This window comes from Staurois parvus, unplaced genomic scaffold (genome assembly GCF_062004578.1).
Source record: "Staurois parvus isolate SC_StPar_1 unplaced genomic scaffold, SC_StPar_1.0 ptg001051l, whole genome shotgun sequence".
Lineage (NCBI taxonomy): Eukaryota > Metazoa > Chordata > Amphibia > Anura > Ranidae > Staurois > Staurois parvus.
In genome coordinates this window covers 2,023,365-2,039,640 of record NW_028318847.1, presented here as the reverse complement: position 1 = coordinate 2,039,640, position 16,276 = coordinate 2,023,365, and the positions used below count along the sequence as shown (strand labels likewise).

Sequence of the window (16,276 nt, the reverse complement as noted above, 5' to 3'; positions counted from 1 at the left end):
CCCTTGCCTTTCACTTTGGCACATAGACTTAGTAACTGCTACTGACCCACTTTCTATATTGGCCTTTTGACTTGGAGTTCGCTTTTGTATATTCTCAAGGGCCAACTTATTTCATTATGTGCCTCCCAAGAAATGAGCGGTTTATGGACTGGGAGCTGTGGAGCCAACCTTGCACCTCTGGCTCCTCTGGGCCTGGTGAATACCCTAGGAACAGGGGCTCCTACACTGATTTAATGTCTATTAGGATTGCTTGGTCTTCCTTGACAGCCCCCTAGTGGTGGCTTGGAGGTGGCAGTGCCCCAGCTCTACCTGTCATGGCATCAGGCACTCATACTGTCTGGATAGTGCCGTTTTAGAAATCCTGCCCCTGGGAGGGGTCGTGCTCTTCAGAAAGGACCTCACTCCTCAGCTCACAGTTTCATATACAGTATTTGCCAACAGGCCTAGTCGGTTTTCCCTTGTTCAATAGGGGAGAACCGAGTGGACCTGGATATGGCAAATGATATATGCTTACTACTTGATGTGTTAATTAGCAGTTTAGTCAGATAGCAAAGACTTCTGTTTCTTGGGTTGTCATGTTGCGGGAAGGCTGATGTGACTAAGGGACCACTGTTAGTCTATTAGATTTTGTATTAAGGCCTTTAGGCAACTCCACCATGCACAAGTTTGTCAGATTAAATGAGATGAAATGATTTTGCTACCCCATACGTTATGGTTGTCTATGCAGCACACATTAGGCTCTCAACCTATTAACCTACAGTATTGTGAATAAACTCCTGCACTACCCACAAACTATTAATAATATATGTGAGTTACCAGCCACTGCTAGTATCGACCATGTGTTCCCATATCCACAAGCTTATAAACAGAAATGACGCTACGCTGCAAAATAAAATTACCAAACAAATACTGTTGCCACAAAATTCCATAAATGACAATAAAATATCAAAACCATAAATTGTGTATGCAAGTCTGTTGTGCACCACAAAATAAGTAAATAAAGTTCATACACTTGTGATAAATCTTGTACTGACTCGAATTAAATTGTGCCCATGAATCCAGCGCTGCGCTTCCACAATATTAATTCATACATTCTCCACTTTTGTGCTTACTCTGCCCTCCCTTTGGCATATGACCCATATATTTCAGGTCATATAGTGAGTCTTAATGGGTGAGTTTTGTTTCAACTGTAGGGAGTGGAGTTTTTTTTTTTCTACTGTACCACCCAGTCTTCTTGATTTGTATGTGATACTTGAAAATATCAATAAAAACACTATGGAAAAAAAGAACTACACAAAATATATAACTGCTACACTGGCCATTTGGTCATTTCATGTTAATATAATCATCTTCCTATTCCAATTTGCAGTCTTTAGTGAATTTCTAAACTGTCAAAACTGCAAATGCTTTACTGTGATGTGAAACCTGAAAGCATTTTGAGCAGAAATATCCCCAAGAATCTCATTTATTGTTTCTGCAAATGCCTCACCACTTTTTCCAGATATCTGTTTTGAAATTACAGATCAAATTACAGGCATCCTCTGGAACACAAGCTTTATCTGCTTCCCTTCTGCCCTATAGCAGAAGTACTGCTACAGGGTAGCACGGGTGCGCAAAATCACATATATATTTTTGTGATTTTGCATTTCCAGGTAGGGGGTGCACTAGAGCCATGTCCATGCCCTACCCGCGTCGCCATTCGTGGCCTCACCTGTCAATCACTGGGTCCCGGCTGGTGATTACTCACCAGCACCCTGTTATTGCTGAGCATCTCCGATAGGCGGGGGGGGGGGGGAGAACTGTTTGTAAACAAAACAGTTCTCTCCCCTGTCAGCTCTTGCACACTGGTTTGCATGGCTGTGCATAGCAGTTTGCTTACAGTGAAGCACACACACACAGCCACACAATTACAAACAGCACACAGCACGCAGTTAACCGATTGATTGCTCCACATGTTAACCCCTTTCTGCCCAGTGCCATTAGCAGTGTCAGTGCTTTTTATTAGTACTAATCACTGTATTAGTGTCACTGGGGATGTCAGTGACACCAAGTCAGTTCCCCCCAGTGTCAGAATGCCTGCTGCAGTCCCGCAGTCCTGCTATAAGTCGCTGATCACCACCATTACTAGTAAAAAATTAAAAATTAAAAAATCCCAGTATATACACTTCCATTTGCAAACGCTATAAATTTCACTTAAACCAATTAATTTACATGTATTGGGGTTTTTTTTTTAGCAAAGACATGCAGCAGAATACATTTTGGCCTAAATTTATGATGAAATTTGATTTTTAAATTTGTTTACTGGACATGTTTAATAGCAAAAAGTAAAAAATATTGTTTTTTTTCTCAAAATTGTCAGTCTTTTTTTTAATAGCGCAAAAAATTAAAAAATGCACAGTCGATCAAATGCCACCAAAAGAAAGCTCTATTTGTGGGGAAAAAAAAGGATGTAAAAATGTAATTTGGGTGCATCATTGCATGACCCTGCAATTGGCAGTTAAAATAACGCAGCGCTGCAACGTTTAAAATAGCCTGGTCAGGAAGGGGGGGTAAATCCTCTGGAGGGCAAGTGGTTAAATTAGGCAAGATATTTTAAGGTTCATCCGTACCTAAAGGATTAGAGACACTACAGCTTTTTTACTACAGTAGTAAGATCGTACAGATGTCTATAAGGAAGGCTGACATTATTTGGGAATACTTTTGAGAAAGGGAATGGAAGACAATTACAGAACACAGCAAAGTAGAAGTATAAGATAACATACATCAAAGACAGAAAAACTGAATAAACAACAAGTACATTCACATATGTCTCATGGTGAGGGTGGGACTCATCAGTTAAATAACAGTCATACAAAACATTAATGAGAGCTTGATCTGGCCACATCGTGGCCAAATGACATGTATATAAATGACCATAGTAGAAAGTGTTGAAGACCATAAGTCAACATCTTAAACATGGACATCATGTGAAGCATATTCAATACAAAAAGATCACATAACAGAGTGGGTGAGAAAAATTGCATAGTTGGTATGAAAGTATCATCGCTATACATCTCGTACAGCATGATAGAACATTGTTGTGTAACATTGTGGTAGACCATGGACCTGCTAGAGCAATATATGTAGAGTAGATAAAGAATTATGAAACATCAGGGACGGATGAGGAGGTGCCATTAAAAGAGGAGAGGTCCCACATCTCCCATGTAGCATTGAATAGGCCCTGGTATTTACCAGCTAGATCCATCAAATACTCCAAAGATCTCAGAAATAAGATTTAACAAATGGTTTAGGTGGGGTTTCCACTGATTTCCAAAATCTAGGTATCTATCGTCTAGCTGCTGTTAGGATATGTACCCTTTTTTAGAGTTTGGAGATTCCCTTAAATAGGAGTCCTACAAGATAGGCAGGGTCAGATTATTAGCATGCAAGACAACAGGAGTTTTGTGCCAATGCATCAATATTCTGTATAGATTCTCCTTATAGGTTTACACCCCAAGAGGTCTTAGGAGCTGCATCCCATATCACCTGCGAACATTTTAAATAAATTGGATGCTGGAGGGCTTTTGCCCATTTGCTCATGTAGAGATGTGTGTTTCCCTCCAAAGGAAACTCATCCTGAAGGAGCTTGTAAAGTGACAATATGAGATGCATCTGTGTAGGCCCCTGCATAACAATTCGCTCAAAGTCAGAGGGACGTTCCAGTGTTAGAGAGGGGCCCAGAGCATGAACAAAATGTTGATATTTGAGGTAAGTATAAAAAGCCTGGGGAGGCAAAGAGGATTTCAACATTCCGAGCTCCTCAAAAGATCTTATCTTACGAGTAACTGGGTTAATTAAATGACGTATTTGAAATATCCCAGCATTTGCCCAGGGAAACATTTGGGTGTAGGACAGGCTAATAGGAATGTCTGGATTATATAATATATTAGTCAAGGGGAAGCAGGTAGATGATAGGACATTAGTCTTTACACAATCTAGTCATATCTTGACAGTAAATACCATAGAATTTAACAATGGGGTCTGATGTTTTAAAAGGAGGGAGGTTCCTGGAGGAAGCAAAAATGAGCATTGTTGAATAGGATTAATATGGTATTTTTCAATCTGCTATGGGGAATTTGAGAGAACCATAACAATGTTTGTTGAAGGTGAGATGCCATATAGTGTTTTGTTATGTCCGGTGCCCCAAGACTCCCTCCTAGATCTCGGAGATAACAATACCAACCAGGGGCGGACTGACCATTGGGGAACTTGGACACTGCCCGAGGGCCCGGGGTCAGTAGGGGGCCCCATGAGATGTCCCTGGTACCTTTCATAGGCTTTTTTGGGTGTGATTTGAGTGTGGGCGAGGACACAGGGGCCCCATGATCCCCTATTGCCCGGGGGCCCATGAGTTGTCAGTCCGCCCGATACCAACTTTACTATTCTGGGTTTTTTAATTATGCCAAATAAACCTAAGAAAAAGACGTTGTAGGGAACGTAACTGGGATTTTGGGACTGCAACCGGTAATGTCTTAAAGAGATAGAGCAGCTTTGGTAGAATAGACATTTTTAACAAATTAATCCTGCCTAGAAAGGAGATGCCCCAATGATCCAATTTATTCAAAAGATTATATACTTTATGTCCCTAAACAAGGGAGTGAAGTTAGCTTCATATAGAGAGGAGTATTTAGATGTTATATGTGTGCCTAAATATTTAATGGAATTGGAGCACCAGTGATATGCATAATTTTGTTGTAGCAAATGTAAATCCTGGAACAGTATGTTTAACGGCATAGCCTCTGTTTTGGACATATTTATTTTGTATCCAGAAAGGTCACTGAAGTTTTGCAAGATTGTGTGTAGGACAGGTAGGGAGATATGGGGTTTTGTAACTGTTAGCTGGACATCATCTGCAAATAATGACTCATGCCCCTGCAACTTCTTGATGTGATTTCTTCACCATAGCTAAGGGCTCAAGGCACAACACAAGCAGGAGTGGAAGCATCAGGCAGCTTTGTGTGGTGTCGTTAAACATTGGGAACATCTCATACATCGCGTAAGGCTTCAGGTGCATGAGCAGCTCCTAAACCCGAGTTTAGGAGCTTTTGGCCCTTTTTTTGCCAAAGCTCCTAAACTCAACTCCATAACAGCCTATGTGTCTATCTACACATAGGCTTTTAGCAGAGTTTAGGAGCTGCCGCATTTACAGTTGTGGCCAAAATTATTCAACCCCCAATGCTGTAAAGGGGTTTAGGGACTATAGTGTACATTTGGAATTGTATTCAGAATCAAATCCTACAAGGACGTTGTAACTACCCAAATGCAACTAAAATGACATCAATTGTTTATGTAATACAGTAGTAAATGGTTCTTATGTGGTTTCTTCATTGCCACAATTATTCAACCCCTTAAAGACTACCACTCTGAAGAACAGAGGTTCATACAGGTGCTTTCCATCAGGTATTGAAAACACCTGTGGATGTCACCGAGCAGCAATCAAGCATAATAAGCACCAATTAGGCAGCTTTAAAATGACTGTGATACTCAGCTCCTTCTAGACATTTACTGGTGTGGTTACAAACATGGTGAAGGCAAGAGAATGGTCCAGGAAGACAAGAGAAGAGGTGATTTCTCTTCACAGGAAGGGCAATGGCTATAAGAAGATTGCAAAGATGTTAAACATACCAAGAGACACCTTAGGAAGCATCATTCGCAAATTCAAGGCAAAGGGCACTGTTGAAACGCTACCTGGTCGTGGCAGAAAGAAGATGCTGACTTCGACTGCTGTGCGCTACCTGAAGCGTAGAGTGGAGAGAAGTCCCCGTGTGACTGCTGAGGAACTGAGAAAAGATTTGTCAGATGTGGGTACAGAAGTTTCAGCCCAGACAATAAGACGCACACTGCGTAATGAAGGCCTCCGTGCCAGAACTCCCAGGCGTACCCCCTTGCTGTCTCCAAAGAATAAGAAGAGTCGACTGCAGTATGCCAAAAGCCATGTGGACAAACCACAAAAGTTGTGGGATAGTGTTCTGTGGACTGATGAAACAAAATTAGAACTGTTTGGGCCCATGGATCAACGCTATGTTTGGAGGAGGAAGAACAAGGCCTATGATGAAAAGAACACCTTGCCTACTGTGAAGCATGGTGGAGGGTCAATCATGCTTTGGGGCTGTTTTGCTTCTGCAGGTACAGGGAAGCTTCAGCGTGTGCAAGGTACCATGAATTCTCTTCAGTACCAGGAGATATTGGATGGAAACGTGATGCAGTCCGTCACACACCTGAGGCTTGGGAGACGTTGGACCTTTCAACAGGACAATGATCCCAAGCATACCTCCAAGTCCACTAGAGCATGGTTGCAGAGGAAAGGCTGGAACATTTTGGAGTGGCCATCGCAGTCACCAGACTTAAATCCGATTGAGAACCTCTGGTGGGACTTAAAGAAAGCAGTTGCAGTGCGCAAGCCTAAGAATGTGACTGAACTGGAGGCCTTTGCCCATGAAGAATGGGCGAAGATACCCGTAGATCGCTGCAAGACACTTGTGTCAAGCTATGCTTCACGTTTAAAAGCTGTTATAACTGTAAAAGGATGCTGTACTAAGTACTAAGATTGAATGTCACTTGGGGGTTGAATAAAACTGATAATGCTGTGAGCACAGAAAAGACATTTGTGGTTATTTCATTATAACTGTTATGTTATATTTGTCTGACCTACAAGTGCCTCTTTAATGTAAATGTAAGCAAGATGACTGAATGATCAAAAGCAATGTCAAACTGGCCAAAACACTCAATTTCAGTGGGGGTTGAATAATTTTGGCCACAACTGTAGGTGAGGTTAAACCTCCCTCTCCTGAACACGGAAGAATCCCGTTCAGGATAGGAACGTTTTTACCGCTGACCGTGGGGAAAAGCAGCAAAACCGCAGCAACCGAAGTATCACGTTTTTGTCGCGATTTGCTTTTTCCTGCGGCCGACGGTCAAAACGTTCCTATCCTGAACAGGATTCTTCTGCGTTTTGGTGCCCATTTTAAATTGCAAATGGCTTGAATAGCAACCATATATATTTTGTCATTTTTGTCTCTTCAACATATGACAGCTGTTTGATCTGCCATTGTTTGGTTGAATTGGGCGACAGACTCATGTCTAGGAGGTACTTGCAGACAGTGCCAGCTAATGCTTCTTGGGATAAATTACAATCAGAAAAGTTTCAAGGAAAAGACAAGCACATAAAAAAAAAAGAAATCTGTGATAAGTTTTTAAAACGGTAAGACAACCTTAAAGAGGTGGAGATCTACCTGGACAACACGGGAGAAGTCAAAGATCACTGGGCACAGTGTGGTCTCCTCACACCTGATTTAAACCTCTAAATGCAGTACTACTGTGTCACAATTGCCTGCATTGCACGGCATTCATGGGTTTAACACAGGTGGTGAGGACCTATCGCCTCCTGATCATCTGTCAAACACACTCAGATCACTTTGCAGAGGAGCAGTAGTGCCTGCTGCACTTGTGAATGAGCCCTTGGCCTATTCGGCAGCAGCACTCTTAGGGCTCATTCACTTGTAAAGTTGGGGGGGTAAAACCTTGCAATTGAGTCATGGTTTTACCACCCCCGATCCCTGCCCCTTTTAGCTGCTGAGGCATCAGCCAAAGGTGTACACATGCCTCAGCAAGAATTACAACTCCTTTTGCTTTTGGTGGGTGCTACCACCTGTCAATCTAGACCCATTCAAGTAAATTGGGCAACTCTGCAAGTGCCCTGTGTGACGATCGCGACGTCAGATCCCAGCCCTTCACACCAAACTCGTGAACTCGTGACCGAAGGACTAGCCAATCTAAAACTGCGATGTCACGTGCGTAACAATGCCACGTCCAGCTGCACCCTGCACAATGATTTTCCAGTTAATGGACCACAATCGATGTACCGACAGCCTGAGCGCAATTGTTACTGGGTCAGGTTAATTACGCAACTAACCCTCCACACTGCCACCACCTCCTTTTTGTACAGAGAAAGAGGAAACTCGGCAATATCAGCAATAACACTATGATGGTTGAAATAATCGTCTGTATACCACTGTCACCGCAGGCAGGTTATACAGAGGGTTAAACACACACAGTAGCGCTCTTCAGCGGCAGGAATTCGTAGTTTGCATTAAAGGCGTTAGAAACAGTTCAACACTTTCAGAAAGTAAGATTTTTTACTAAAATGTCAAGAGGGTGCAATAAAAAAATATTTACAGAAAAAGATGTAACCAATATATATATATATATATATATATATATATATATATACAGAGAACAATAGCACAGCAAAGAGATAACAGAAAGGAGTTTAGAGGGTTAAAGTACTTGCCAGTCAGCCTTGGTTTAAGCAGCTTCAAGTTTCATAAGTCAAAAGGATTTCTTGTTTCTACTGTCAGTTTCAATGTTAAGACAGGAGACTCTTCTCTCTCACACACTACTCCAAGCATAACAGTCTTTTTCTAGGATCTCAGCAGGGTGTCTCCTTACAGCAGAGAGCCAATTGCCTCATTTGGGGAGGGGTGTTGGGGCGGAGACCCCAGCTAGAACAAAAATCCCTTTTAGTTTATATTATGGCCCATAACATTTCCTAGGTATATGTAACATTCCACCCACGGGTAGATTAATACGCAGAATTGCCTGCTGAATATCTACATATGAAATATGACATTTACTTGAATGGTTCAGGAGATACAATTTTCTGCTCTTACATGTGTCAGATAAGGGGTGCATCATACCAGGAGAATGGTCTAAAATTGAGCAATCCGAATATGGGCTCCATTTTTTGGTAATTATGTCCTACATGAAGATATCAACTTATATGAAAAAGTGAGTTTGTAAAAGTAAGTCTGTTTTTACGATCCCTTGGAAGGTCTTTTGAAGTTCAGTGAGGGACTTGGTTTACACTTTTACGATATCCCAGATTGCACAGCTATTAGACAGCTAGGCCCCAGCTCCGTTGGGGGTTCTATAGCTCTGGAGCTCTCCTGCTGTGCGTTGGCTGCCTGTGACCTCTGCAAACACACTCAGACCACATGTCACTCAACAGAGAGGAAGGGGGATGAGGAAAGAGGGTGTCAGGGATCTCCTCGATCCCCGCCGCGATGGTCCCGGCGCAGGCGCAGTGCACCGCCCTGTGCAGGGACACGGGCACTAGGTCCGGGCCGGCCGCGGCGTTCGAGTTCGCGCATGCGCAGTAGAAGCCGCGGCCGCCCGCTGGGCACCAATGGCAGCGCAGGGCGGGATATTTAAATGGCCCTGAGCTGTCATTCAGTGCCTTCTGGTCCTACCTGTATCCTGCGAATCTGAACCTGTTCCTAGTAAGTTATTTGACCCGGATTGCTCTTGACCTGCTGATTTCTCCTGCCCAGACCCTTGCTTTGCCTGACCTCTCTTCTGAATGCCCCTCATTAGATCTGACCTGCTGTTGCTGACCTGGCGTGTGACCCGATGATTCTCTGTCCGCTCCCTTGTACCATACCGTCCTCTACGTTACCAACTCGGCCCATCTGACTTCGCACTTGCTCAGCCATCCATCCATCCCATCGGGGTCACCCGACCTCCTCACATCTGGCTCTCCCTGGTTGGAGCCCCTGGCGAACACCCCTACCACTGACAGGTGTGCTCAGTAGTTGCGACCTGGTCTAGGGGTACTCCAAGTCCATCCCCACCATCAGGGGCTCTGGTGAACAAGTACCTTGGGGCTTAGACTCCGCGCTCTGGGCACGCCTGACCGGTGGAGTGCTAGTGGTGCCTCTAGGCGGTCCCTCACAGAGGGAGAGAGAGATAATTGCACAAGCTGGATGGTCCTTTGTCAAAATGAAGGTTCAGACCCATCTTTGTGTGCACGATTGCTACACCCTGTAACTGCATGCTTCTGCAGGGTCCAAGGGGTTAAAATAGGTGAGGAGAAAGCAACACAACGCTGCCTGCTTTAACCCCTTGTTTGCTGTACTGCAGGGCATTTGCAGAGCGGGTGCTGGGTCATGCTTGGCAGGTGCTACACCCACATACCAGGACAGGGCGTAGGAGCCGGCACTACAGAGGAGGCATTGGCTCATGCGGCTCTTGCTACCTACTACAGCTCCAACTTTACAAGTAGTCCCTCTGCATTGCACTCTGTTTGATGTTCTGGGATGGTGGATCATCAAGCCCTGACTGTGACCCACCAGTCAGCTGACCGAGATCTACTGGTTGCTGATTCCCCAGTTTAAAAACATGGAAAAATAAAAGGACCTACTCACTTATTACCACAGAAACACAGCAATTGAGCAGCGGTTGTTTTATGGGTTGTTTAATGCACAGGGTTGTTTTATGAATATTTAATGCTGTTTTCTGTATTGTAGTTTTTTTGGGCTCCAGTAATGTGGTGGCCATGGTCTGCAGAGAGACAAATGGCTTGTTCCCACACTCCAGGGCCACCCACACTATTTATTGAACCCTAATGTCTCCCCCTCCAAGATTTGAAAAAGAGGCAATGCCTGGAAACATGGCAGCTTGGAGACCCCATGCTTACTGGCATTGAGGAATTTGGCAAAATGGCCACCTGAGAACTTCTTGTCCATCAGTGATGCAATTCCTGTCTATCAGTGACACACTTCCTGTCCGATGCTGCACTTCCAGTGTCCCTGCTGGGTTGTTTGCAGCCACATCCCATCACATCCATCTTTACTTTGGATTATGGACCTTGCCATACCCGCTGGTCGGGTTATTTACAGGAGTGTATTCCATTTACAGTCCCACCGTGAAAGAGATGCTACCTAATTGCTGCACACCGCAGAAACCATAGTAAGCGTGTTAACATTTGTATAACATTGTTATTACAGTCTGGAGTTCTTTATGAACTGTGGACTTTTTTTCTTTACTCTAATTGTTATGATCTAATAAAGTGCATTTTTGGACATTTCTTGCAACTGGACATTCTGTCACATTAATATATTGCCATTGCTACAGAGTACTCATGGTTCAGGCATGCTGATGAGCACTTTATGTGATAGTGGATTACATGGCACTGGCTCAAGTTCATTATAGGCTAACGCAGTCAAACAGTTCAAATCACAAGGATATTGCCACCAACAGTCATCATGGTTAGCACTTCTGCCCGGCAGTACTAGGGTCGTTGGTTCGAATCCCAGCCTGCAGGGGTTTCCTCCGGGTGCTCCGGTTTCCTCCCACACTCAAAAAGACATGCTGGTAGGTTAATTGGATCCTGTCTAAATTGGCCCTAGTATGTGTATGTATGAATGTAAGTTAGGTACCTTAGATTGTACACCCCTTGAGGGTTAAGGACTGATGTGAATGAACAATACATATGTAAAGCGCTGCGTAAATTGATGGCACTATATAAGTACCTGAAATAAATAAATAAATGAAATATCCCCACTGTCCTTGTGCTGGGTATTATGTGTTGTTTATTTCTTACCACATTTAATCACCAGGGAGAAATAATAGTGAACTCTAGCTCATAAATCTTTGTTTTTCATTACACACTTACCTATAATGATCATAACTATGCCAACGCAAGACCAGAAGATTAGACCTGTGATTTGCACATCTGCAAATTGATACATTAATTAAATAAGTTGAAACAAATAAACGTGATAGTCCTTTTAATAAGGAAGTAGAAAAGTAGTACAGTAAATAAATTAGGGGAAAATACAACAATATACATTACTTCATTAATTGTTTTAAGACATTTATAAAACACTATTTGCAGGGTATAATTACTTGTTAGACCTTTAAAAATGTTTTTAATACTTACATACAGAAGCTGTGCAGTCTGTTTTGCACCTAAACATAACCACAAAAACAATTAACTGTATGTGACAATACATTAAAGAGTAGACATGAATTGACAAATATTAAAGTGGTTTTAAGTGGACTTAAAGTGGACTTCAACGATTTAAACGAATGATTTTTGCTTCGCTGGTTAAAAAAAAAAAAAAGAACACACACACAGGGTTCACTATTTTGATTGTTAAGCTCTGCTTTGCAGTTTGGAAGCAATAGAGTAAATAAGCGCAAATTGTATTCCTTATTATTTACAGAAAACATTTAGAGTGAATGTAAACCCTTTTTTTTAAAAAAAATAAAAAACATGTTATACTTGCCTGCTCTGTACTATGGTTTTGCACAGAACAGCCTCGATCTTCTTTTTCTCAGGTTCCCTGTTGGCGCTCATGGCTTCTCCCCCCTGCTGAGTGCCCCCATAGCAAGCCAATTGTTATTCGGGCATTCATGCCTGCTTGCTCCTGAGCCTCGCTCTGTGTGTCTGTTGACTCACCCCTACCCCCCCTCCCTTCTCACTGGCTGTACTACCTGGCTGTACTACCTTAAAGTGGTAGTAAAGTCAGCTTTTTTATTTATACCAACAGGTAAGTCTATAATAGGGCTTACCTGTAGGTACTGTATACATATCTCATAAACGTGCACCATTTAGGAGATATTTACTTTAGAAGCAGCCGATGTCACAGGCGCATGCACACTGCGTTCTCAATGGACCACATGTCATCCATTGAAGGAGGTGTGCTGTGTCCGTGACTCCCACATGCATGCGCATCATCATGCTTCAGCCATTCGGAACCCACGAACCAGGAAGGAAGACCAGGTGAAGATGGAAGCCCTTTCAGTGGTGACAGCATGCCACTGGAGGGCTTTGTTTTAAAGGCTAAGTTCACCTTTCTAAAATAAAAAAAATAGTAAATGCACAATTTTTTCCTGTTAAAATGTCCTGTGCAATTATTATTTATTTTTTTTGGAACAGCAGACTGCAGATCACGGTTCCAGAGTTAGGCTCCTGCAGACTGTCAGTGTAGTTGTCTGCTTATACCTCATACTGAATGACAGGAAGACTCAATGAAGTACTAGAGTGCTCACTAGCGACCTGGTAGTTCAAAAGCTGTCGGTACTTGTAGTTCATTTGTTCACAGAACTCTGTAAATGATGCAGTCGTGCGGGGCTCCACTCTCTTTTCAAATTGTGACAGCGGGTAGAGGGAGAAGATCCCAAGCCTGCTGTCACAATGAGAAAGGGGATCGGGAAGAGGCTGCAGGAGCTGGAACATGTTCCACCCTAAAAATGAGTGGAACATGTAACATGTTTCCAAAGGTGAACTTACCCACATGGAAGAAAAATATATTTGAAATATATTTTAAAAATATTCTTCCCAAATATATTGACATATTTGAAATACTACAATTTTGGCCATGTTCAATATATATATATATATATATATATATATATATATATATATACACACACACTGTATGTTGAAATGCGTTATTACAAAATATATGATAAATATTTTTAAAAATACATTTTCACATATACTGTATGTCTTTGTTAAAATGACTTTTTTGTATGTTAAAAAAAAATCTGAAGAATATATTTTAAAATATATTTTATTTTTTTTAAATATATTCTTCAGATTTTTTTTAACATACAAAAAAGTCATTTTAACATATATTTTTACATATATTTGTAAATGCATTCCAAAAATGTAGATTTGTATTTTTAAAGACATACAGTATATTTGAAATGTATTTTTAAAAATATTTTTCATATATTTTGTAATAAAAATGCATTTCAACATATATATTTTTTATTTATTTATTTTATTTATTTATTGAAATATAATTTGAAATGCATTGAATATGGTCAAAATTAGTTGGCCATATTCAATTAGTATTTCAAATATATGTCAATATATTTGGGAATAATATTTTTTTAGTATATTTTCAAATATATTTTTCTTCCATATGGGTAGCCTTTAGGTAAGTTTGTGATGCATACTAGCACACTATGAAATTATTCTGCAGAGGCACAATTTTTTTTGCAGTTTACTACTGTGGTAATCCTCGATCCAGAGGAGTGTCAAAACTTACAAACCCAGTCAGATAATTTCATGGATCAATCTGGTTTCACAGTTCTTAGGCCTAATGCAAACTGGCCATTTATCTATTGCTGTGCCTCATATTCCAGCATTTTCATGTGAGCAGAAGGCCCTGCTGCCAGCAGCCTGCAAAGGTTCTATGAGAAGCTGAAATCGGCTGTGGCTCATAGAGAATTAAAATACACATATCAATCATCAGACTTACCATACATACCATCAGTCTGCCTCTCATACCTGGAACCGAGTTCAGGATTGCACAATCAAACTGTAGAATATTGCCCTCTCCTTATCTGTTGTATTATAAACCCTGTAATATAGTCACCTTAAATAAAGTACATATAAAAATACAATTTGCTGTGGCTGGACAGGGCTGGATGCTGTACTGAGTGGTACTAACAATTTAGGGCCATTTGCACCCAGGGTTGAATGCCTGGAATGCAGACTTCTTCAAGTCCTAAACACTGGTCCAGCTCTATTTGACGTGCATTTTGTAACAAATCGATTTTCGGACAAAAATGTGATTTTGGAGATTCAGATGTACACAAATATCCGAATGGACATAGTAACAAATCTCAACAAATCTAAAAAAAAAAGTTATAACAAATTAATGCATGCACTCATTTCATTCAGAAGACGTCACATGATACAATAGTAGTTTGGGCCCATAGGGAGATTAATAAAATTTTCAAATTTGTTCAATAATTCGGATTTGAGTAAGTTTGTGATTTATTAGAATTTGTAATTTTCACTGACAGTCAATTAAGTTGCACAGTCTAATGCAATTCTTTAGTTTGAAAAATGTGGTGCCGCTGAATTTTGCATTATATTTATTCTGTTCCAAAAATATTGAATAGTTTTAAAATATGAATAATGAATACACCCGAAATATTGAAAAAAAAAACTAATATATAGCAATCTTTAAAAAAAAAAAACTGCAACATTTTTCGAGCAAGATAGAAAATTTTTCTCTAGCTTAAGAATTTCTAGCAGTGAATGGGGTATTCATCCCAGAAGTTATATTCATGCCAAAATTGAATATTAAAAGCAAACAGAATTTTGAAGTACTTTTGAACAGCATTCATCAGTCATAAAATGTACAAAGAATTGCCAGATGCATGTTTGCTTGTTTGTTTGAAAATCTACTAATGTCTAGCCAGCTTAAGACTCTCCCAGACAGTTTCAGTGACATCATAGTTTGACATCAGATCATTTGTAAATGTAATACATTTGTTAACTTTTCAACTTGAAATTTTTTTTATACATAATGGTTGCTGCAACCCCTGATGTTTTTACATAGCCATAACAATGCAGAACTGAGTAACAAACACAACAGATACTAAAGCCATTGGAATGTGTACACTTTGTAACAGTGCAGGGCCCTGTCACATGATGAAAATGGGTAGAGATGGTCAGGAAATGGGCACAGGGTTTGCACATGTGCGGAGTGCAAAGTGTAGATTTTGTGTGGAGAAAACTGCTGTTGCTGGTTTCTCCAAATTTTGATATTTCTGGATGGGGCTCTTGGGAGGGAAGAAATCTCCAATGCAGTGTCCACGTTTTATAGTCGACCAGCAGGGTGTGGGCCCAGGTGCTCACAGCCTTTATAATGGTGGTCTGCTGAGATTTGCAGGGGGAGTGGAGTGCAGTTGGAGCAGTGGCTGCCATTGAGAGTCTGCGTGAGAAAGATGTGGTGTGCATCAAAAGGGCTCAGTGTTGTGTGTGTTAAAGGACTGAGACTGTATGCATTAAAAAAGTCCAACGCTGTGTGCCGGGAATAGCCAGTGGTCTGGGAGACCCATACCAGCAGAGGTACTGCTGTCCAGCAGTACCAATGAGGAGTAGCCAGGAGGCTTGGTATTTTTCATTTGTATTTACTGGAAAAGAACCCCTGTATGGGAAAGCTTATGTTGGACTTTTGTTTTTTGCCTTTTTAATAAACATGGGCTACCAGGCCCTTAAATAGAGTTCCTGACGGACATGAACTTATGCAGGCCATAGATGGGTCGAAAATCGGCCGATATTTCGGCCGAAAATAAAATCGGCCGATTTTCGGATCGTTAGTGGGCGATTTGGTCGGCCGTTTTTCGGTATTTTGGCCATTTTTTTTTTCGGTAAAGTTGGAAAAAAATCGACCGATTTTGACGATCGGCCGATTTTCGCGGCAATAATGGGCAAATCGGCCGATTTTTTACCGATAAAAAATCTGCGCATGAGCAGTGACCTGCAAGAGGAAGACAAAAAGAAGAAGAGGATGAAGATGATGAAGAGGAAGAAGAAGTAGAAGAAGAAGAAGAAGAGGATGATGATGATGAAGAGGAAGAAGAGGATGATGATGATGAAGAGGAAGAAGTAGAAGAAGAAGAAGAGGACGATGATGAAGAGGAAGAA

At 41.4% G+C, this 16,276-nt stretch overlaps 1 protein-coding gene across 4 annotated transcripts in view; it reads right to left on the bottom strand.

Annotated features, from left to right (window-relative positions):
• The window catches only part of LOC149440821 (transmembrane protein 272-like), an 88,991-nt gene that overhangs the window by 50,037 nt on the left and 22,678 nt on the right, over positions 1-16,276 (bottom strand). For 3 of the 4 annotated variants that reach the window (XR_016307481.1, XM_089658038.1, XM_089658040.1), the window contains exons 1-2: positions 11,759-11,795; positions 11,492-11,551 (exon numbers count right to left, since the gene is read on the bottom strand). Coding sequence is in view for 3 of the 4 variants with exons in the window: in XM_089658038.1 (XP_089514164.1) it covers positions 11,492-11,551; positions 11,759-11,795 (97 nt within the window). In the remaining variant the exon portion in view is untranslated. Of the gene's footprint in view, positions 1-11,491; positions 11,552-11,758; positions 11,796-16,276 lie in introns of those variants that run through there. The other variant, XM_089658039.1, reaches the window with a different exon arrangement.